This window comes from Python bivittatus, unplaced genomic scaffold (genome assembly GCF_059951505.1).
Source record: "Python bivittatus isolate LINGU-HERP-01145 unplaced genomic scaffold, Pbiv_v1 ctg000480_np1212, whole genome shotgun sequence".
In the NCBI taxonomy this organism is placed as follows: Eukaryota; Metazoa; Chordata; class Lepidosauria; order Squamata; family Pythonidae; genus Python; species Python bivittatus.
The window spans coordinates 97,619,781-97,642,969 of record NW_028277075.1 but is presented as its reverse complement, the minus strand read 5'-3'; the positions used below and the strand labels follow the sequence as shown (position 1 = coordinate 97,642,969).

General features: G+C 36.8%; 1 protein-coding gene and 1 long non-coding RNA gene across 5 annotated transcripts in view; one reads left to right on the top strand and one right to left on the bottom strand.

Moving 5' to 3' along the window:
• NEB (nebulin) overlaps positions 1-23,189 on the top strand; it is a 211,260-nt gene that overhangs the window by 125,048 nt on the left and 63,023 nt on the right. For all 4 annotated transcript variants that reach the window (XM_088146548.1, XM_088146545.1, XM_088146546.1 and 1 more), the window contains 25 exons: positions 2,401-2,712; positions 3,313-3,417; positions 4,183-4,281; positions 5,419-5,520; positions 6,271-6,378; positions 6,672-6,983; positions 7,184-7,288; positions 7,372-7,476; positions 8,013-8,117; positions 9,798-9,905; positions 9,989-10,099; positions 10,396-10,593; positions 12,188-12,292; positions 12,854-12,958; positions 13,069-13,173; positions 13,753-13,860; positions 13,951-14,064; positions 16,040-16,237; positions 17,725-17,829; positions 18,142-18,246; positions 19,371-19,478; positions 20,632-20,739; positions 21,502-21,609; positions 22,581-22,685; positions 22,778-22,882. In XM_088146548.1, coding sequence (XP_088002674.1) covers positions 2,401-2,712; positions 3,313-3,417; positions 4,183-4,281; positions 5,419-5,520; positions 6,271-6,378; positions 6,672-6,983; positions 7,184-7,288; positions 7,372-7,476; positions 8,013-8,117; positions 9,798-9,905; positions 9,989-10,099; positions 10,396-10,593; positions 12,188-12,292; positions 12,854-12,958; positions 13,069-13,173; positions 13,753-13,860; positions 13,951-14,064; positions 16,040-16,237; positions 17,725-17,829; positions 18,142-18,246; positions 19,371-19,478; positions 20,632-20,739; positions 21,502-21,609; positions 22,581-22,685; positions 22,778-22,882 — 3,249 coding nt within the window. The remainder of the gene's footprint in view (positions 1-2,400; positions 2,713-3,312; positions 3,418-4,182; positions 4,282-5,418; positions 5,521-6,270; positions 6,379-6,671; positions 6,984-7,183; positions 7,289-7,371; positions 7,477-8,012; positions 8,118-9,797; positions 9,906-9,988; positions 10,100-10,395; positions 10,594-12,187; positions 12,293-12,853; positions 12,959-13,068; positions 13,174-13,752; positions 13,861-13,950; positions 14,065-16,039; positions 16,238-17,724; positions 17,830-18,141; positions 18,247-19,370; positions 19,479-20,631; positions 20,740-21,501; positions 21,610-22,580; positions 22,686-22,777; positions 22,883-23,189) is intronic.
• Positions 80-4,219, bottom strand: LOC148215083 (uncharacterized). Its single transcript, XR_015797237.1, has 3 exons — positions 4,157-4,219; positions 2,422-2,502; positions 80-280 (listed from the first exon to the last, which is right to left on the bottom strand). It is a non-coding gene; the product is annotated as an uncharacterized LOC148215083 (long non-coding RNA).

Sequence of the window (23,189 nt, the reverse complement as noted above, 5' to 3'; positions counted from 1 at the left end):
AAGTAGGCAAATACATTTTCTTATCTTGGGGTGGAGTGTGGTTATCAACTCTAGACCTTGGTCAGGCTAAATGGTAGGATTATATAGGAAACACACATATATATATATATCAGTTCAGTGCAAAATAAGAGACTTCAGGCATGCCTTCAAACCATTGGGAATAAACTCCGTAAAGGATCAGGCTCTGGCTTGTGATGCTATACACATTTATTGAATATTTAGATTAGCATCATAGTCCACAGTATATTTATTCTGATGTAAGTCCCACTGTTCGATATGCCTGAAAGATAAAAGAGAATATGTATAGCTCAGAGTAGAACTGTAGAGTCCTTGGGGTTCTCTTGTCTTGGTTTTTTCTTGCAAATGTTTCATTACCTGACTAGGTAACTGAAGATGTTACCTAGCCAGGTAACGAAACGTTTGCAAGGAAACAAACAAGCTCAGAGAACCCCAAGGACTCCAGTGAAAGATAAAGCCTTCCTCAAGTTGATCTTCATTTTGGGTGACTACATGGAGACCTCCATGCAGGATTCTGGGCAACATTACAGAGGTTGTTTGCCAATGCCTTCTTCCCAGATGGTTTTTTTTGACATCCCAGTCTAGCCTACTGCCTGAAGCTTCCTTGGTACAAGATTGGCCAGGTGTTTTTCCCTGGTGATACTCAATAGGATTTATTCTAATCAAAGGTTCACAGGCTTACAATAAAAGACTCCAACTGGATAGAAATGAACCTTTAAGAAATTACCATTAAAAGCAATAGAAAATCCTTCCAATAGGATTGTCCTATCAGATGTTTAAATTCTGAAATGCAACTCTGAAAATGGAGAAAAAGATGGAACAGTAATATTGTGCTTCTGATGTGATTTTTCAGTTATAAATTGTCCAGTCGAAGACATGAAGTTGATTAAAACAAAATGGCTCCATCAAATGTACAGTGAGAAAGCAGACTTTCAGTGATTCCCTGTCCCCTGCTAGAAAGTTGGGGGAATCTTTGAAATAGCATGGCATATACCACCGGGATTTGCTAGGTTGGGAGAGACAATGAATATCAAGAACCATTCCCTTCCTCTTTCTTGCTTTTCTCAGTGGAAAGATACCAGTGAATATTAGCAATAGAATTCAAATTAAAGTACAATCTTCAGATTCATAGCTAAATTCAAATAAAATTTACCTTGCTTACCATGTCATCTTTGACTAAAACCATAGAACTGATCTTAATTTTATTTATCTTAATTTGCCCTAATTTACAAATCATAAAGCTGTTAATTTAAGGTTACTTCTGTAAGATATTGTAATGTTTCACATTTGGATGATGCAGCAGCTTTCAAATATATAAGTATTACTAAATTATTAATAGCTCTCCCTACACTCTATGAACATTTATGGTACTTAATTGAAAAGAAAACTAGGATTTTCCCTAATAAATTTATCATTAAAATGGGATAGCTATTTTACTTGCTAAGAATATGTAATGGAGGCAGACATACATTTTTCTTTCTTCCTTGTTGGTTGGGGACATCTAAAATTCAAGATTATCTTTCTTTCAAGAAAACGTATGAATATAATACCATGATTTCAAATGGCAATTTCTCACAAGTAAAAAGACAAAAGGTTATAGTGATAATTGAATGACATTTTAGTTATTGGGTAAACCTTATTTTCATTCATTCATTCATCACATTTTGAGGCTGCCTGGTTCCTTGATGACTCTGGGTAGTTTACAAATAAAAAGACTATGTATATTAAAAGAAACACAACTGACTGGAAGAACAAACAGCAACTATAAACCAACTATAATGGAAGGAGGCTCCACAATCATCTTGTCCCCAAGGCTTGGGAGAGTGACTAGGTCTTTAACCATTTCCTAAACAACATATCAAATCAAATCTTTATTACAATCATAGACCAGCATAAGGAGGATGTGGTACAGTCATTAAAAAAGCATAAAGATACATCAAGAGTAAAAATAAACATCTAAAAAAATGTAAAAAGCAAGAAGATACACAAGATATATAAATTAAAAACTAAAGTATGTGTAAAAAGCAAGAATCTAAAAGAAGGGGTAAGAACGTTAGATGGGTGTAGGAGAGCATACAAGGTTAGTATGTGAAAGATTATATCACTCTAATATGGCGAGCTAGGTGGTCATTAAATCTAGCTTATAAACTTGAGCCCCAAGCACAGATCATCATCCAACAAATTTGGAGTGCTGCTGCCAGAACCTGGCAACATTGTATGTTGTAGCAGGGTTGGTATCTGAAACATAATGGTGGGAGCCACAGAAATCTCGGGAGTATTGTTCCAGAGGACAGATACTGCAACAGGGCTCTCTCATGCAATTCCTTTACAATTTATGATATCGCAGGTGGACATTTTATTTGTGTCTTTCTTTAAAATTAGTACAAGTACAAAGAAGGTTACCGTAAGCAAGTGGGACACCATGTTGGATTCCGGAACATCCATGATGATCCCAAGTTAGTGCTGGCTATGCGTGTAGCCAAACTGCAGAGTGAGAGGGAGTACAAGAAATATTTTGAGAAGTCTAAGACCAAGTTCAGTAGCCCAGTGGACATGCTGTCCATCTTGTTGGCCAAGAAATGTCAGAAGCTGGTTAGCGACATTGATTATCGCCACCACCTCCATGAATGGATATGCCTGCCTGACCAGAATGATGTCATCCAAGCCAAGAAAGCCTACGATCTACAGAGTGATGTGAGTAGAAAGTTCATTGCTTATATTATTGTACTTTGCCTATTGTTTTTGAAAACGTCCCTTGACTTTTGGCTGATTATTACTATTTGCTCTACAAAATTGAGCTATCTGTGTTGCCTCTATCATTACAAGCCATCTTTTTATGAATTAATCAATGTTCAACTTCTATAAGTATGACATTTATTATAGGAGCCATAACATGTAGAAAACTGCCATAACAGAAATTACATTTTCTAATCAGAATCCCACAGATGCATCCATGTAAATCAACCCCATTGATTTCAAAGAAATATGGATTTTAGGTCTCCAGTAAAGTATGATACCAGATATAAATATGAATGTGAAACTAAGTATTTGTCAAACTATGGAAAGAAAAGAGAAAGAGAAAAAGACATTAAGTTAAAACAGAATAAAAATTATAACAGTATAGTATTCTTTCCTATATATACTGTGCCTAATTCATTTACTCTTCCATGATATCTTTGTGGGCCTTGAGAAAAGAAGGGCAATTTTATCTTTCCATTAAAAGGAATGAGATATTGCCTGCTGGAAAAAGTGGTATAAATGGCTGTCAACTTTTTTTTTCCCCTGTCTATGCAGGCTATTTATAAATCTGACCTGGAATGGCTACGAGGAATTGGCTGGATGCCAAGTGGTTCTGTCTCTGTCAACCATGTCAAACATGCTCAGGAACTTCTTAATGAGGTAAGAGCTTTTCTTCCACAAAGTCTCTCTTATTTCATACACGAAAAGCTATTTATAAAAATATGCCGCTTTCACAATGCAGTGTTTTGCTCATACAAAACTATTTCTCCTTTTTCCTCGCCTGTTTCTATGGACTGAGTTTCAACTTACTTTCTTTCTTTCTTTCTTTCTTTCTTTCTTTCTTTCTTTCTTTCTTTCTTTCTTTCTTTCTTTCTTTCTTACTTACTTACTTACTTACTTACTTACTTTCTCCTTTCATCTTAAGAAACCCAACTCTGGGCAGCTTAACACAGCAGTAAAACCCAACCAACCAACCAAAGAAGAAAAAGCAAAAAAGCAATTTTTTTAAAATAATAATTAAAACCCTTTTAATAATAAGCTATGGTTGTTTTGCTGTGGTTTATTAGATACATCATCGTTGGCTGATTTTAAACAACATGCTAAGTCAAAGCTAAGGAAACCAGATTTTGGCTGAATGTAATCTACAAAACAATCCAGGTTGTGCTGCCCAAAAGGAACAGAAAGCTACTGAGGTTTGGGTTTAACTTGTCCTTCCCCATTATCAGATTAAAGGCCCAAACTCAGCAGCAACGGCACTGCTCTTTTTCAGCATAGTCCCAAACAGGAGAAGAGTTATTAAAAAAGAGAAAGCAAAATGTGTGGCTGTCAGTGCAGATGGATATATTCTCCTCCTGGCTTTCTCTCTTGCATGGCTATTTATTTTTATTATTTGCCTTACCTCCGTATTGCTTTCTCTTGTTACAGAGGCTGTATCGTACCAAAGTTGATAGCCTGCCATTTACTCCAGTGGCTGACAGGGTTGATTATATCACAGCCAAACAAGGAGGAGAAATACTAAGTGATGTAAGTATTGACTTTTTGTTTCAATCCAGTTACATTAAATCATTTATCTCCTAGGGAGGGGAATAAATCTTGGACAAGGAAACAATATACTGTGAACAAATCTCTATGGATGTTGATAAATCAAGCAGAGTTATCAACATCCAGCTTCAGGAGTCTTGGGAACTGTGGCAGCAAGAGAATGACATTTTCACAACACCTATGTCAATTATTTTCTTGTACAGCATTCTTTAAAGTTTAATTATAGTGGCTTCTAGCATCAGTAAATCCTTTATAAAGCAAACTAAGAAATGCCTTCTTTGCATTCAAGTGTAAAGTATTGATTCTGGTCAGCCATGTTGCTTCGTGGGGAGGCTCAAATGCCTCATGATGGGACTGACTGGGCCGACTGGAAAAGATGTTTCCAATCCCTCCCCTCCCCACAGCAGCTGTGATGATTTATTATTTTACTTAATAAATAATTAAATAATCAGATTAGGTAATGTGTCAATTATACTGTTACATAAAAGATTACATTAAATAATGAATAAAATCAAATGAGTACATGAGTTCTGTTAGGCAGAACCAAATCCATGTGCTTCTTTTCTTTTTGTGAAGCATATAAAATTAATGACATTTCAGCGTACAGTAACTATATTGCGGTAAAAGTAGCCAGGGATCTCCAGAGCAACGATGGCAGCCCAACTGTGACAGCTTCTACAGTGCACTAAAAGCTTAAAAAGGCTGAATTCATGAACCTTAACTCTGCTCTAGCCAAGAAGCTTTCCTGATTCTCCATTATTTATTTATTTATTTTGAAGGAAGACATGTATTATGCTGATAACTACCCATATTGTATATGTTTCTGAGATAGAGGTTATATTCTTGTTCTCTGTATGTTCATTCTTATTTTTCTTATTCACAAAAATGAAGGCAGATCAGTATCCACAAATACATGAGTAAAAATCAGAAGTAGAGTCAGCTGGATTCGTTTTAGATATCTGGAGGCTATCTTCCATCACTATGTCGGATGAGGCTGATGTGAATTGAAGGCCAACACTTTTGGAGAGCGTCAGATTATCTGTTTAAGCTGCAATTTATACATCCATATCTTGGATCTGTAATAACTCTATTCTGAATATTTTGTTTGTTTGTTTCCAGGTTAAATACCACCAGGAATGGAACAGCATCAAGGACATTTATACTCTAACAGAGACACCCCGGTTGCTAGCAGCTAAAGAAGCAGCCAGGATTCTTAATCATGTATGTATTTTCCTCCCAGGAACAATAGGAAATAGAGAATTTGGAATAGTTTTATAGCTTTAATAATTAAGTCGTGAGTCCTGATGGGATAGTTAGTGATAAACTACAGTCAAGGAAAAGAAGGATATAAATGTGCAGACTCTTGCCAGGGGTTCCAGCCCCCCAAGACATTGCAATTTCAGTCTGTAACATTGCAACTGCAATCATAGAATCACAGAGTCGGACAGGACCTTGTGAGTCTTCATCCAAACCCAGACCTATAGTATGCTGCCTGAAGAACTTCAGTAAGGGAGAGCCCTCTAGAGATTGTTTTCAAGGCTGTCATATATAACCATACATTAAATGAGGATTTCAAAGGGAAAGAGCTGTAGCTCAGTGATTGAGCACATGCATGTGTACAGATAAAAGGTTCTGGACCCAATCCCTGGAATATCCAGGTAGACTGAGAAAGACCTCTCTCTGAAACTCTGCAGATTTACTATCAATTAGTGTTGATGGTGCTGAGATGAACCAGTTGTCTGTGTCTGAATATGGCAGTTTTCTACGGTTAGTTATTTTGAAATATTCTGAAAAGACAAGAGGCAGTAAATTTAGGAAGAAAAGTTTCCAGAGAAAACATTTCCAAGCTATGGAAGAATTGCTTAAACTGTTCTAGCTCTGAAGTTTAATTTGGGTGTCTTTTTGTAGAACCAGTGACAATTGCAGTGCTTCAGAAAATGCTAACCTCCCACTGCTAACTCTTTCTTTCAGTATCTGTACAAGGACAGCTGGGAGAAGCATAAAGCTATTGGCTACACTTTGCCTCCTGACAGCGTGCCCTTTCGTCATGCCAAACATTCAGACAATGTCCAAAGTGAGGTAAAAGCTCTCTATCTTTGAAAAATCTCACAGATTTCACTCATTTGCCATGATTATCCTTTACAATATTGCAAAGCCTATCGAAGCAGGAATAGGGTTCCAATTTCTAATTGCAATCTCCTAGTCCGATTTATCATTTCAGTGGCCCATTTTCTTTGTCAGGATGCAATTGCATCCATATTTTTCTTAATCCTTCCAGAAAATGAGGACAGTAAAAAACACTTCACAAGTTAGAAGAAGAAAAGATTTAAGACTAATATTTACATACAGGATCTGTGTTTTCTCCCTTTTAGCTGAAATATAAGGCGGATTACGTCATCCAAAGAGGCCACTATGTTGGAGTCAATAATATGAGAGAGGATCCCAAACTAGTGTGGTTTGAGCATGCTGGCAAGATTCAAAATGACAGATTATACAAAGAATCCTATCACAAAACAAAGTCCCACGTTCACATACCTCCAGATATACGCTCTGTCATTGCAGCCAGAGACTGCCAGCACCTTGTCAGTGAAATTCCGTATCGTCATTACCTTCATGAATGGACGTGTCACCCTGACCAGAATGACTGCATCCAGGCAAAGAAAGCCTATAACCTTCAAAGTGACGTAAGTAATACCATTATTAATATTATTATTGTTTGTTCAAATTTGTTATAGCCACCCAACTCTGGTGGATTCTTACTGAAGTGAATTTTTTTTTACAAGTTAGATATGAAAGTATATCTAAGAAAAAAGTCTCGGAAAGTAAATCAGGTACATTTTCATAGATATAAACTGTTCTTATCACCATTTATTAATGTTTGCAGAACTTATATAAATCTGATCTTGAATGGCTCCGTGGCTGTGGTTGGATTCCATTAGATTCAGTGGATCACCGGAGAGTAAAGAAGGCTCAAGACTTAGTAAACAAGGTAAATTATTGTTTTGTACATTCATAGCAGCATCCTATTCTTTCCCCAGAGAATAATTATGATTATATCATGTTTTTCTACAGAGAATCTACACAAAGGAAGCCATTGATAATTTTGACAATTTCACATCCATTGAAGATACTCCAGATGTGGTTTTGGCAAAGACAAACTCAATCATTCAGAGTGACGTAAGCATTCTTTAAAACAGGATGGTTACATAAATAAAGTAGGCATCCATGTGTATGTCTGTGTGTGAGAGTATGTATTTTAAGATGACATTCTATGGCTTGATCATTGTATCTACTGTTAATTATTCAGTAGATTGAGGGTTGAATTAAAAAATATACTATTCTATAATGCAGTGTTTAATATTTTTAACAAAACCATCAATATTAGAGCAGCTACATATAGCACAAATATTCTGCAATGCTTTTAAAAATATAACCCATGTTTGAGTCCAGAATAGTTGTGGGCACATTAATGACAGAATTCCTGTGTAGCTAGGATTAGGTATATAGCTTTGGTCTCTTTCATACAGAAAAGAAATACACATATGTAGAAGCAATAATATTTTATAAAATTCTAAAAAATTAGAACAAATTCTCTATATGGTTCTAAAGTGATCATCATTCTAGACATTCAACACACCAAGTTGGCCTTAAACTCAACCTCATGTAAATATGATGTCTGAATTTTTGACATTGCCTTTCATTTTTCTGTTTAGCTGAAATACAAAGAAACCTTCAACCTTCAAAAAGGCCACTACATTGGTTCTGATGACACACCAGCTTTGAATCTTTCCAGACGGATGGCAAAACTCTATAGCGATGTAAGTTTCTGACTATCTTGTATTTCAAATCATGAAAATTCAACATACAAGATCTCTTGTATTACTAGGAAGAAATCTAATTTGGGGGAACAGATTTTTTTATGTAAATGCCTGGTGGAAGATCACTTTCCCCTGCATCCCAAACTTCCCTCTCTCTTAATGCTGAACCAGCAATTATTTTCATAATACTATTTCAGGCCTTCTAATTACATGAACTTCATGAAAATATGCCTTAAATAGAAACATTTTGATGAATATATAGTTTTTCATTGGTAGAATCCTCAGTACCCTCTAGCATAGGAAAGCTTTTGATATAAAAATGTGTTGATTGTTAAAGTAGCTCAAATATCTTTCAGCTTTTGTTGCAAGAAGCTACTCTGTAAATTTTATTTTTTAAAATTGCAATGAGACTTGTTTTTCAAAAAAAAACCCTATTTAGTGAGTAATTCTGGCAAGTCTCTAATTGCTGTAGCTCTAGCAAGAGAACTCTTATTGCTACCAATCATAAAGCACTATGGAGCTATTACTTCTTCTTCTTTTCTTAATAGATGTAGGAAATGGTGCAAAAACATGGAAGGGTTACAAATGGAAAATGTATCTTTTGGTTCCCCCTAGAAAAGTCTGTGAGAGGGGAGGAAGATCGGATGAGAAAAGTCCCATTCAGAAATACTCCTAGTCTTAACACTGGGAGAAGGGATGTAATCAGGATCTTTTGAGACAAGGCCTGGGAAAATAAATTTAAAACTTCGACTCCACTTTCTTCTTGCTGCACTCTATGTCTAGCTTTTTCAGTTGTACTTTTTTCCATTCACGCCACTATCTCAGTAAACAGCAGTATGTGCCAAATCTTAAAGTACTAAAATATTATTCATCAATACTATTTAAATTTACAGTTTAGATAAAATCCATAAGGTCATAGATTTTTATTTGGGCTAGAATAAACTCTGTGTTCATGTTAAGTGAGCAAATATGTTGCTAAGTACCTCTTCCCTCTTCAAGTAATTATCTAGCTACGGTCTTTCAAATAGATTATTAACCATGATAGTTACAATAAATCTAAAGAATCTATAGGCTAAAGACAGAGAAAACAAGCTGTACAACAGAGCTGCTGACAGATACATCAAGGGAAACCAATTTAGCAGGAATGAAGTCTCCAGCAGATGAGTTTCTCTTGAAGAAAACTTTATATTACATAGTACTTAAAAAAATGTGAAAGAATAAATTTGCCTGCAGGCATACAAAGATCTGGCTTTTAAGCAGGAGAGAATAAACTGAGACCCTGGACCCACTGTGGCTCCTGGACTCATTCTGGCAGAGCTTTTGAATTCCTCTTAGAATTCCTGCCATTCTAAGAGAAAAGGAATATGCATAACTGTAATATAAGCTCTAGCATAAGCTGTATATGTGTGTCTGTGTGTGGAGAGAGAGAGAGAGGGAGAGAGAGAGGGAGAGAAATAATATTCTCACTAAAGACAGGGAACCCCCCCTTTTTTTTTTTAAACTGAGGCACCCACCCACTTTGCCTCATCACCCCTCCTACTGCAGGCCTGACTTCATAAAAAATGATGGGTGAAATTCCAAACTGGGAAAAGTCACCTGCTCTTGCTTTAAGGGCGGTTGCATTTTGAGCCTTTTAAACTTAGTTCATTATATCTAGTGTGCCCTTTTTGTGCCCTCTAGATCGTGTACAAGGATGCCTGGGAATCAGGGAAGGCAATTGGTTACACTTTGCCTCCAGACTACATCCCAATTGTTGGTGCCAAACATGCCGATTATGTTAACAGCCTGGTTTGTATAAATTTTCTTTTGATTGTTACCTTTGTTTGGGGGATTTTTTAAAAATCTAACACCTTCCTCATTTGCCTTTTCAGCTCAAATATAAAGCAATGTATGAGAAGCTAAAGGGCCATTATCTGGCTGGGAAACATATAGACTTCCCAAGTGTGCTCCATTCTCTTGCTTTCCAAAAAATGCGGAGTGCGGTAAGGAATTATTTTTTTTTGCTTTTCTTGGACGGTGATTCTCCCAGGAATTATAGCAAGGAAGCTGAATAATGTAGAGAGGAAAATGGGTCTGATGATCAGTGATGAGGGTAATGCCATGGGAGACACCAAATATGTGGTGATGTTGTGCTAACCTTCCTGCACGCTTCTTCAGAGCAGATCTGAAACTGAATTCGGCAACAGATGTCAGATTGTTTTATGCTGCCTGTATTTGGTGGAGCAGAGAGCCCAGAAGCCCCTTATCTGACATTTTCCACTTTTATCTTGTTTTCCAGTTGGCCTACAGGAAGAATTATGAAGACACTAAGGCACACATTCATATCCCAAGTGACATGATGCATCATGTGCTGGCTAAGAAATGCCAGTATATCCTCAGTGACCTTGAATACCGAACCTACCTGCATCAGTGGAACTGTTCACCTGAAGAGAATGATGTGGTGGTAGCTAAAAAAGCTCAGGAAATTCTAAGTGATGTAAGCAACAGTTTGTTTCCTTGATGATTGAGAGATGCTTCGTTTATTGCAAATCAGTAGGGAAGCTTAGTATCAGTAACCCAGAGCCTTTGCTTTATATGCTAGCATTGTATAGTATGACCATGAACTAACTCATACAGTATCTTCATGGGCTTTCATTGGATAGCACTGTTTGTACTCAAACGGAAAACTACCTTAAACTGAAGGTGATAAAAATCCTGTGCAATGTCCAGCTTCCCTACCTTGCCCTGCTGGAACCAATTCTGCTCTCCTCCCCCCATAAGCACATGCATAGGACACACTTGTATGTATGTATTAATATATTATGTCTGTGTATATCTTCCAGAAGTCTCACACACACACCAAAAAAAGTGCAAGGTCAGGACAAAAAATAAATTTAATTAAGAAATATTAATTAGAATTAATTGCCTGTAAAATAGGATACCACATTTACAAATGATCTGAACTCTGTCTGCATGTAGAAGCTACTCTCATTTGCACAGGCCACTTTCAGAACCCTGCAGACATACGTGGGTCTTCTCTTTCCAGCAGAAACAGTAAAAAGGAAAGAAGAAAAGAACAGGACAGGGATGGGGTGAAACAGAGGAATAGTTGCACTCAAAAAAGAAAGACAAAATGGTAGGACAATAAGGAGAGAAGTGGGAAATAGATAAGAAAGAAAAGAAAAGGGAGAAAAGATATGCCTAATCACAAAGCAGCCTCTCCCAAGAACTAACTAATCTTCAGGTTAATCTTCAGAGACATCCATGCTTTTCAGCAGTGATGTCTGCAGACATTTGTATCTCTTGCTAATTTCTTTGTTTACAACAGCTTCCTCTCTTCTTATCAGCCCAATATAAAACTGACTCTTCAATTCACATGTACTTATGTAAGGGAAAATTCTTGTCTTCCTGCAGGGAAGTTAATATTTGGTAGGTAATTCTTGCTTTGTCAGACTGAAGACAAATTCATGAAAACTAGATCTATCAAGAGCTATTATCCATAATGGCAAAATACAACTTCTATAAGGCAGCAAGCCTGGGAGTTTCAGTCACCTTTTATGATCTGCTATAGGATGAGCTATAGGATGAGAGGCCAGGAAGATCGTTGTATGACCCCATAGATCTCTTTTATATTTTTATATTATTGGGGCCTAGCTTACATTAAGATAAGGTATGTAACATGCTTTAAATCAAACATGGCAATCTTTTTATGTTGGCTTCCACATGTTATTAATTTACAATTTGAAATAGGTCCTTTTGGCCAATGCTGGGGAATGCTGCAAATTGTAATTCAGCAATGCCTTGAGAGCCACAAGTTCTACATCTCTGCTTTAAATCCTCTGTAACCCTACGTAATTACTAAAAATTGCTCTTTTAAAAGCAATGGTATCAAGATAAAGTTCAGAAAGACATTCACATGTTTTATGTTCAGGTTAGCATTAAATATTCAAACCTAATGCTTTTGTTTCTCCTCTTGTTGTAACATTTGCCCTGGAATTAAACTATAAGATGATTGAAGGTATCCGTGTGATATGCAAGAGAAGACAAGAGAAGTTTATGTTTTCTTTATTATTTTCTCTCCCTAACTATAGGTTATATACAAGGATGATTTGACATGGCTAAGGGGAATTGGATGCTACGTGTGGGACACTCCTCAAATCCTGCAAGCTAAGAAGTCTTATGATCTTCAGAGCCAAGTAAGGAGAAGCATGAACTACGTTTGGAGGGCATCTTTATGTAATCAGTTCAGGCATGCACCAGGTCTTATCCGTAGAGAAACATTAGGTAGCACAGTTAGAAAAGATGCTCCTTTTTTTTTTTTTTTGAAATGCAGGAAAGCTGCTGTGAATCAGACAGTATTGGATTGGTGGACCTCTCTAATTTCCTGATTCACATCATTTAACACTGTGTACAAACCAGGACAACGTGATTTGCTTACAGTCAGGGCTTACTATGCTCAAGCACGTCTAAGATAAGGCATCTTTATTTGTAGGATTGCTATCCTTTTGTGAAAAAAATACAGGCATAAATAAATGCAAGGGTAGCGTCTCACTTTATGGGGAATAAAGCAAACCTCTCTGTTACACCAAAAAGGACTTCAGTAGAAATATAGCTCCGCAAAATGTTTTTGAAAAGTTATCAACTACTGTATATTATGGAGACTCATAACACACGGACTTAAAAAAATAATTTCATATGCATTGCTACATATTGTGCTAAGAACTAAGCATTGCTGCTTTTTTGCCTTGATTTTACAGCTGCTATACACAAAAGAAGGGAAGGACAATTTACAGAACTATGGCGTGGTTACGGACACTCCAGTTTATGTAACTGCTGTCAAGAGTGGTATCAATGCTAGTGATGTGAGTCATTCTCCTCCTATTCTCTGCTCAGATTTATTCCTAATTTTCTTTTTCTACTGCCTCTAATTTGTATGAAGAGAATGAACGGCTGTAACTCCCTTTCATTACAGCTGAAATATAAAGAGCAATACCATAAAATAAAGGACAAATATACTACAGTGTTGAAAACAGTAGATCATGAAAGGATCCAGAAGCTCAAGCATCTCTTCAGTAATGTGAGTATTTTTCTTTTTAATGCTTTTCTGGAGTCAGGATAGTGTAGTATAGATAGCATATCAAACAGCATGCTTGCTAATAAGGGTTCATGTTCTGCCAGTCCAGAAGCCTCTTGGAATTACTCTTTGTGCACACTTAAGGGAAACAGATTTTGGTTTGCAGCTGCTCCGCAAGTTATGGTAGTTTCCTAACCCAAGGTATAACAGCCAAAGTCAGAGTGTGAGGATTATTGAGTACTGACTTCTCTTCCTGCTTGGGCTGGCTTGTGTAAGAGGCATCAGAGATTGGGGTGAGGGTGACAGTGGTATTCATTTGTTTGTCACCCACTCAAGTAGATTAAGAGGAGATAAAATAATCTATGTGAAGCAATATGCAGTTCTGGGTTACCTTCTGTATAAGATTTACTAATTGCTAACACATTTTGCTTTGTGCCATCATGAGCAAGAATTCTGAAGCAGCTCCAAGCCTGTGATCTATACAAAAAATAAAAGATATTCTATACTGTGCTACATTTTACTCCACTGCTATTTCATAGATTTTGTCTAGAATACAAATACAACTCTTTCTCCTCTCTTCAGAACCTGTACAAGAAATTATGGGATAAAATCAAGTCCATCACGTTCAAATTGCCTCCAGATGCTGTGCCTTTCGTTCGGGCTAGACAGCTGAAATATAATGCCAGTATTGTAAGTCTACCTAACAATGCATTGGTAATTCTGCTGTAGAAATAAGACAGAGCTCCCATGCAGCTTTATTTTTCTTTTTTTTCCACATAGGTGAAATATCGGGAAGAGTATGATAAGTTTAAAGCACTCTACACTCTACCTAAAGGTGTTCAGGATGATCCCAACACTGCAAGATGCTTAAGAGTGGGCAAGCTGAACATTGATGTAAGATTATGCTGATATAACATTTAATAAGCAAAAGCATCTTGTTAAACTTTAAATTCAGGGTAATTTTCTTAATGTGTCCAGAAACTGGTTTTAGATATTGAAAAAGTATATTATTAAACAGTTCCTGCTTCTCCAAGTGGTGAGGAATCAAGCAAAAGAATTACAAGCCTTAGTCCCATTGGATAAGACCATACCAGAGGCTTAGGATGCCAAGATCTTACTTTAATCAATAGAATAGTACAGGTAGGTTCTGCTTCATTCACAGATAGAAAAGCTGTATGGATTCCTGTAGACCACTTCAAGTTCGAGCCATAGTCCAACTTAGAAATTCTGTCTCTCCATTTGCCAGTTTTGCAGTCTAACAATTCAAACACTAAAACTGCATTACCATTGTTCCTCTGACTGTTTCAGTGAGAGGAGAACCGGGTTAGTCTGTGATAGTTCAAAATCAAGAGTCTGGTAGCACCTTTTCTGACTAATATATTTTTTAAAAGGTGTAAGCTTTCATGCACTTCATCGCATGGAGTGATTAAACTGATGGAGGATTTCAGTGGAACTTTCTTCTCCAGTAAAGGGGAACATATTCTCTGCCTTAAAACAAACAACTAGAAAGCATATTGGCTAGGGGGCGGCAATTTGGTGCCCTCTAAATCTTCTGGATCCATATTCTTTTAACATTGGCCATATTGGACAATATGGCTTTGGTTTGGATTGTGCCTGAGCAGCTACTCAGTGCCCATGGATCCTGGAACTCTCCGTGGTTTACAGAGGAGCTAAGGGAGTTGAAAAGGGTGAAGAGATGCCTAGAGTGCAGCTGGCAAACGAAAAAGAGTGAAGATGATCAAACATGGGCTAGAGCTGCTATTAGAGCCTACCTTGTGGTGGTAACGGCAGTGAAACATAATTATTTTTCTGCCCTTATTGCATCTGCAGATAGCCACTTGGTGGCCCTGTTTAAGGTAACCTGTACCCTCATTGGAGGGATGGGGTAGTACATCCATCCTTGCTCTTCTTGACCTCTCAGTGGCCTTCAGTACCATCAATAATGTTATCCTTCTGGACTGGCTTCTGGAGTTGGGGGTGGGTGGCACCGTGTTGCACTGGTTCTCCTCCTTCCTCCAGGGTTGGTTCCAGTTGGTTGGTGTTGATGCGGGGGAGAGGTCCAGCCCATGGCCCCTACTTTATGGAGTACCGCAGGGCTTGGTCCTCTCTCCCCTCCTATTTAACACCTACATGAGGCCACTGGGTGAGGTGATCCAACGATTTGGGATGAGGCATCATCAGTATGGTGATGATATCCAGCTTTATATCTCCATCCCAGGTTGCTTCAGTGATGCTGTGGATATCCTATCTGGAGACTGTAGGGGCTGTCAGTCATGCCCTCGGCCATATAATTTGAATGAATGAATAAATATTGGCTATTTGTTTGGGATAGGGTAATATTAGTGCTTACTAGTGTTGCACTAATAATAAAATCTACTTCCTGCCATCTAGAAAAAGCTTCTAGACTTTTTAGTTAGACCTAAACAGCACTGCCAAGAGCTAATGTTACAAGCTGATGTTAATCAAATCAGGAATGAGGGCTATTTAATTCATTTTGCATTGCAAAACAGAGTGTTAGCCCTTGGCTTCTGCATGTTGAATTCAGACAGATATTCATCTCTCTTTACTGACAAATATTAGCAAATTATTTTAGGCCAGCCAAGCCTTCTATTGTTTATATTACTGTAGCTCTATCAGATTTTCAGTGATTCCTGGGCATTTTTAATCATGACTTTGGCTTTTATTTTTGTAAAACTATTTTGGCATAATTAGAGCACTATAAGGTTCCAAAATAAATCAGTAAGCATTTGCTCACACTTATTCTACTCATAGTATTTGCTTCCTTAGAAAATTTATCATGGATCATATTTCAAGTGTGAAGCTTGTTGTTAATGCAGTGTTGACTAATATTTCTGTCTGAACTTCCTAGCGCTTATACAGAGAAGTCTATGAAAAGAACAAGGCCAAAATCCATATTGCACCAGACATGGTGGGCATTGTGTCAGCTAAGAACAGTCAGAAGAAAATCAGTGAAATTGATTATCGTGTTCATCTCCATGAATGGGCCAGTATCCCAGATCCTCATGCCAATATTCTTGCCCGAAAAGTAAATAATCAACTTAGTGATGTAAGTCAATTATATCATAACTTCTTCTTAGAAAAGTATTAAATGAAAGTTGCACAAGGCAGAAAACAATATGAATGGTGGGACATACTTCATCTTATACATTGCAAGCTGTACTAAATTCATTTTAATAGAAATTAATTCGAATACAAACTGAACATACAGTACTGATGGTTTAGATTATAAAAGGATAACCAAGGATATCTATCAATATAGGCATCAAAAATCGACTACTTATTGTCAGTTTTTGTTTGGAAGTGGTATAGGAATTGTACAGCACATACCTTCACAGGGACAAGATAATGTTTTATATAAAGGGACATTTTTGCTTTACTTTATTTTTTATTTTGTTAAAGGCCACCTGATCCCAGAACAACTCTGGGTCACTTACATATTACAAAAATCAAAAGAATAAAAAGAACAGGAAATCATGTATATCTGGACAAACTACACAAACCACAAAAAATACAACCAACATCCTTTTCTGGTTTGCAATGGAACATTTTAGGATCTTATTTTATAGCAAATGCTTATTAATACAAAATTTCCATAAAATGAATAATTTACTCCAATGTTACTAATATAATATCCATACTCTTAAAACACAATTATAGGCTCTTTCTCACAGCATCCCCATGCCTACCTTTTACGCCATCTCAGCAATAAAACTATTTGTGTTGCCACCTTCACAGAAGGTAACACACCTTGCCTTGAGGGCAGGGATTGGTGGGTTCCTGGCCATCCTTTCTCCTTCTATCGGAGTCATCCATCAGCAGGAAAACCAAACACCAGCTGCTGTTGGGCATTTTTGAATGAATGAATGATACGTCAAAGAACCTTATAAGTATTACTCTCAGAACAAAATTTTAAAAATGGTGGTCAAGAGGGAATCAAAGAGGTAAATGAAAATGCAGCAAAAAGACTTCTAGAGCATACAAGCAGAAAATGAGGTGTACTTTGGGAAGGAAAGAAGTTGGTAAAGCAAAAAGAAAAAGCCAAAGGGGAATAAAATTACAAAATGTAGAACCTTACCAGCCATGTCTCCTCTTGTCGGTGGAACTGACCACCATCAGAGAACCAGAGATTCAAGAGAAGCAGTGTCTCTGGATGGAGTTGAGTTGAAAAGGCTGATTTGAACTAACCAGCCACTTTTTTTGGCTTCCTGCTTCTAGTAATTGTATTTTCTTCAGATGGCAGAGGCTGATAGAAAGAAGACCCAACTGAACTATAATCTGTTTGTCTTCCAAGACTTTTCAGACAATACCTGATAACCATGAGTACTGGAAAGACATGAAATTAACATTCAAATTAGTCTTGTCAGGGGTTATTTCTTCCCAGCCTGGAATTGAATTAATAGATCATTTAACATGAAATGGACCTGAACCCAAACTGGGAAGTTAGCTTTAGTTGATAGATAAAGCATTCTTGAGGTTGCATGGAATGAAATCCTCACTGTTTCTCTTGGTTTCTCTTTTAATTGAATATCTCAGTTTGTATACCGAGATGATCTCAACTGGCTCAAAGGCATTGGCTGCTTTGTTTGGGACACTCCTGAAATTCTCCGTGCTAAACACGCCTATGATCTTCGTAATCTTGTAAGTATGGCTGACAACTGCTGGTGGCTTCAAACTTCTTTTAAAATAGAAACATTTTAAAATGCAAAAACATCTTTCTAAGTAACTGGAGGGAGGCTAGTGCATGAGGCAGCAGCCATCCTATCTAAGATGATCTTAGTCTTGCGAAAGCTTGCAAAATATTTCCACTTCATCCTTTCTTCTTCATTGGAAAAGAGGCTCCAAGCCAGATAAGAGTATTACTTTCACAAAAACTGCTATATAGATATTACTTCTGAAAAATATAGTGACAAGAAAGGAAGAAGATATCTATGTATTCTTTCCCTCTCATAGCTCAAATACAAGGCTGAGGCAGAGAAAATGAAGAGCAAATATTCTGTCGTCACAGACACACCTCTCTATGTTCAAAATGTCATCAGTGGCAAGAATCTGAGTGAAGTGAGTATCTGAATTCCTGTTCACATCAGCTTCTTCCCCTTTCCTTTAATGAAAATGGCTTGGATTTTCATTAGTGCTTTCATTACCATGCTTAGCATGGTTTACTAGTACTACTTCCACCAGCCAATCAGCAGCATTTCTGAAAGAAACCATTCAAACATGCAGTAGGAAATAGTTCAGAAAAGGGTCAACTTCCCAATTCAGACTCAGAACCAGAAACTGGTTTCCAGAATGATCTAGTTTCATTTCCTTGCGATTTTATCAACTAAATATAGCATGTTCACAAATACTGCAGAGATTGAGTGGGAATTGAATTCCTCCCAATGCAAGTCATAGCTTCAGAAAAGAAGCTATAGCAGCAGAAAGTTTTTTTTCCTATTCTTGCTTTGATTCCCCTTTTAAAAAAAAATATTTTATTTTTGTCTTTTTTAAAGTTTCACATTAGATGCACAGGAGCATTTTGCTTCCAGTTCATTTGGCCCTGATTGAATAGCTATCTATGTCATAAGATGAAAGGGTCCTTGTTTTTACTTCTGTGTTTTCGGTTGGTTACTGCTTTTGTTGGTGTTATTTATGAAGCACTGGGGTAGTTACCATGGATGTTTTAATTTGTTCTACTATGTTCTGTGTACGCCGCTGAAAGCCTTTTTGATTGCGGCAGGGTAGAAATTTTATAAATAAATCAATAAGACTGATTCTTTTTCCTTTATTCTTCAGCAAGTACTTGAAAAGTCCATACATGTTGACTTTCCAAGCAATGTAAGGCTGTGTGATCAGCACTTATGCAGTCACCATAACTGCATGTAGCGGTTCCACTTATAATTTTTTTTAACACAAATATAGCACAATAAAGGTATTTCCTCCTCACCAGCCTTTTGTCACGCTATTTCCTAATTCCCTATACTTCTGCACCATCTAGAGCTCCAAGTCAGGTACTTCCTCTGAAGAATGAAGGTTAGGATTCTTTTTCCAGATCCCCCCTCCAACATTAGGATTTTCCTTTGAAAATCTACTTTTGCTCTCTCTGCACCTGATTGATATCTAACCAGGGTTTAAAAACTAAGAAGATGAGGACGTTTTTGCTAATATTCAACACAGCTTATTCTATTCTGTCAATTGCTTAGGCTGTTTACCGCCATAACTACGTGCATAATATCAAAGGGAAATATACGCCAACGGAGAAGACAGTGGATCTGGAGCGGGCAAATCGGGCTTACAAAATACAGAGTGAAGTAAGTGCTTGGACTTTGCCTCTGGATGAGAATGAAAAAAACACTAAAAGAGGGAGTGAAGGGATTTGGTGGGATTGGGGCCATTAAGCTGCAAAAGAGCAGCAGCAGCCATAATAATAATAACCACAACCAACAACCACAACCACAACAACAACAACAACTCGATAGATGGATAAAAATGCCAAATCCAGTCTAAACATCTGGCTATGCGACCAACAACAATAATAATATACAAATAATACAATATCAAATAGAAAAGAACAAGCAGGAGATCTTCAAGACAGGCAGTGTTATAGTGACCCATACCTTCACCCAGCTGTTTAGGACATTTGGGGTCTTCTCTTTTTTCCAAAAGCTTTTTATACTATTGCGAACTGTGAAGGACTTTCAAGCATGCTGATACGTTTCTTTGTAAGTGGTGTGATTTTGGCTACCTTTTTTAAGGAACTGAGATCGCTATTAGAATAGAAAGTGTGCTTTTTTGACTCTTGGTGATAATCCATAGAAATGTCCATTTTGTTCTCTTGGCAGTAATACAGAAGGGGTTTGCTACTGCCTTCTCCCAGAAGGCTGTTCCTATTCTAACCTACAGACCTGGGATTTTCTGGGGTTCTCCCATCCTAGTACTAACCAGATCTATTCCTAAGGTTTTTGGAGACCAGCCAAGGCCAGCAAGGTGCAGAGTTTAGCACACTTGCCTTTTCTGACCATAACCTTAAACTTACTTAGCATACTGTAGAATCATAGAGTGAGTTTGGCCTTCTAATCCAACCCTTTCTTAGTGGAAAAATCTAAATTCAATTGTGTCCCTAACAGATTGCCTTGCCTCTGCTCAAACATATCCTATGAAAAGGAGATCACCACTGCCTTGTTGAAGTGTTATTACCATTGAGTACTGCAGTTTAAAAGTGGCTAGGATTGCATTTCTTGATGTATATTTTCAATTTACCAAACTCAAGGGCTAGTGAAGAAGTAGTGAAAAAAATGAGTGTGGGCAGAGCCTGGGATGACTGGTCAGATGTATGAGTAGACTTCTGTTTGTACAGTGGTAGAGTATATCCAGAGTTGATTCTACAAGCTTGAAGTTTCCCAACACTTGTCTTAAAGGGTTTTAATATATTTTCTTGTTTGTTTGTTTGTTAATTTATGTCAGCCTCTCTACCGGAATGCTGGCTTGCATGCTCTTCCCACTGGATACAAACTCCCACCAGATACTCCTGGTTTCAAGCTTGCTAAACATGCCCAATATATTGGCAGTGATGTAAGTAATTATTTTATTAATTTTTAATTGCAGACAGAGAGAGACAAAAAGAGAAAAATAAGAGTAATATTAAACAAGACACATACTGGTAGCACCCGAAATACTTCTGTAATGCAATCCTTTTGTCATTCATGCTTAAGAATATAGAAATAGTACTTGTAAAATCACATGAGATAGCATGCAAAAACATATGCAACAAATATCAGATGTTTTTTTAGATATAGAAGACTCTCGTTATGTTGGAAAAATCCTTCTATATATGTGGGCACTTCTATGTCAAACCCACTGTATCACTATAAAATTTGTATGACTTTATCCTAAGTCATATTTAGGGTAAGATGAAAAGCTTTACCTTACTGCAAAAGACATGAAAAAAGTCATAATTATTTCAAAAATCTCTAATATAATTTTCTTTCTGCTTCATACCTACATATATTTCCAAAATGTAATTCCAAGTATCTTTCTTTATTGACTTCTTCTTTCAATTGAGTGAGGAACAAATAATAACAAAAATAATAAAATTAGCGGTTTCATTAAAATGGTCAAATGGAAAAAGGGAGGTATTGAGATAGAAAAACATGGCTGCCTAACTGCAATATAAGGTCTTTTAAAGTCAACTGTATGTTCACATGTAATATTGTTTTAATTATATATAATACATGATTCATTTGGTTTTTGGGTTCTGTCTGATTTTATTTATTAACTGCTTTTATTTATTAAAGACATCTGAATCTGAAGTCCATGTATGCATTTGTTTTTCAGATAAAATATAAAGAAATTTATGAACACATCAAGGGCACCGGTTACAATTTTGGGCCCAAAGCTGTTCCATTTGTACATACAAGGAAAGTCAATAAAATCCTTAATGAGGTAATTAGTACATTTCATGAAAATTGGCATTTCTATGACACAGTACTTGATTTTATAAAACTATTTGTGATCACTTTTGGAATCTTACATAACTTAAAATAATGATATGCTTATGAACAATGTTTATGACCCCGTTTTAAGGAGCAGATAAATTTGTGTATTGGAAATGTTAAAGGTTTTGAAGTGTGTATTTTAATCAATACAGTAAACCTAAAATGCTCATAATTATAAACATTTGCTATTGGGAACTATATTTGTGCATAAAACTGTATGGCTGCAAAGTAGTAAGAAGGTTAATTGATATTTCTCTGTTCTTTTCCATCAACATTAACCTATTAATTGAGATAGTAAATGTTTTGGGTACATTTGAATGGTTGGGAACATGTTATAGATTTTGGGGGGAAAGGGGCACCATGGGGAGAGTGTCCATTCATAAGCTGGCTGCAGGGAGGGCATGACCAGTCACAAGCTATTCATTTCATAGAAAGGCAAACTGGTGAAATTAAAAGACAAGTGAACTGCTTGATAATCTACATGCATAGCAGAAATGGAATCTGAGCCATAAAATGGGGTGTGTGTGTGAATTTTTTTTTAAAAAGTTAAAGAACATAATAAATTACACCTGAAATGGCCAGATCACTGTTGGAATCTTATGTAACTTAAAATAACGATGTGCTTATGAACAATGTTTATGACCCCATTTTAAGGAGCAGATAAATTTGTGTATTGGAAATATTAATGGTTTTGAAGTGTGTATTTTAATTGATACAGTAAAGAAGGTGCAAAGTAGGAATAGCGAACTGCTTTCTCTCAAACTATTGCTTGCTATAAAGCAACTCATGTGTTTATTATTTAGCATTCATGGATTAGTTCTGTCTATTAAAATGACTTAATTTTTTAAGGAACACTGCAAAATAGATCAGGATTATTTAGTTTTAGATTTTTATTTAATCCTTTCCCTTTTGTTACAGAGACTGTATCGGGAGACATATCACAAAAATAAAGATAAGATTCATATGACACCTGACACGCCACATATTCGCCAAGTGAAAATAAACCAAGAAGCTTTCAGTGATGTAGGCATATTTTATTTATATTAGATACCCAGTTTTTGTTGTGGGTGATTTGCTGGGAGGGGAAAAATCTTATTCTTCTTTCTTTATTTTAGCTTATCTACAAGACTGATTTCTTCAGGATGCAAGGACACTTGATTTCCTTACCTTTTACTCCACAGACTGTACACAACCGTTACGTTGGAGAAATTACAAGTGATGTAAGCAAGAGTTGTTTTAAAAGTTCAGAATAAGTTGCTGTGGGTACATATAGATGGGTTGCAACAAATATTGGGGCTTGTGATAATGTCAAAAAATTTTTTTGGGGGGGTATTATTGGTGTCTCTCCCTAAAAAGATTTTATCAAAATGTATTATAGCCAGTAAACAGAACATATGGAACAGGCTTTGTTGGTTATATCAATTGCAGCTGCTTTGGGGTACTCCTATGGAAATCTGTGGACTTTGAGATTTTGGACTACTGTACCCATCAGTCTTGGCTACGCTGGCTGGGGTTGCTCGGAATGAA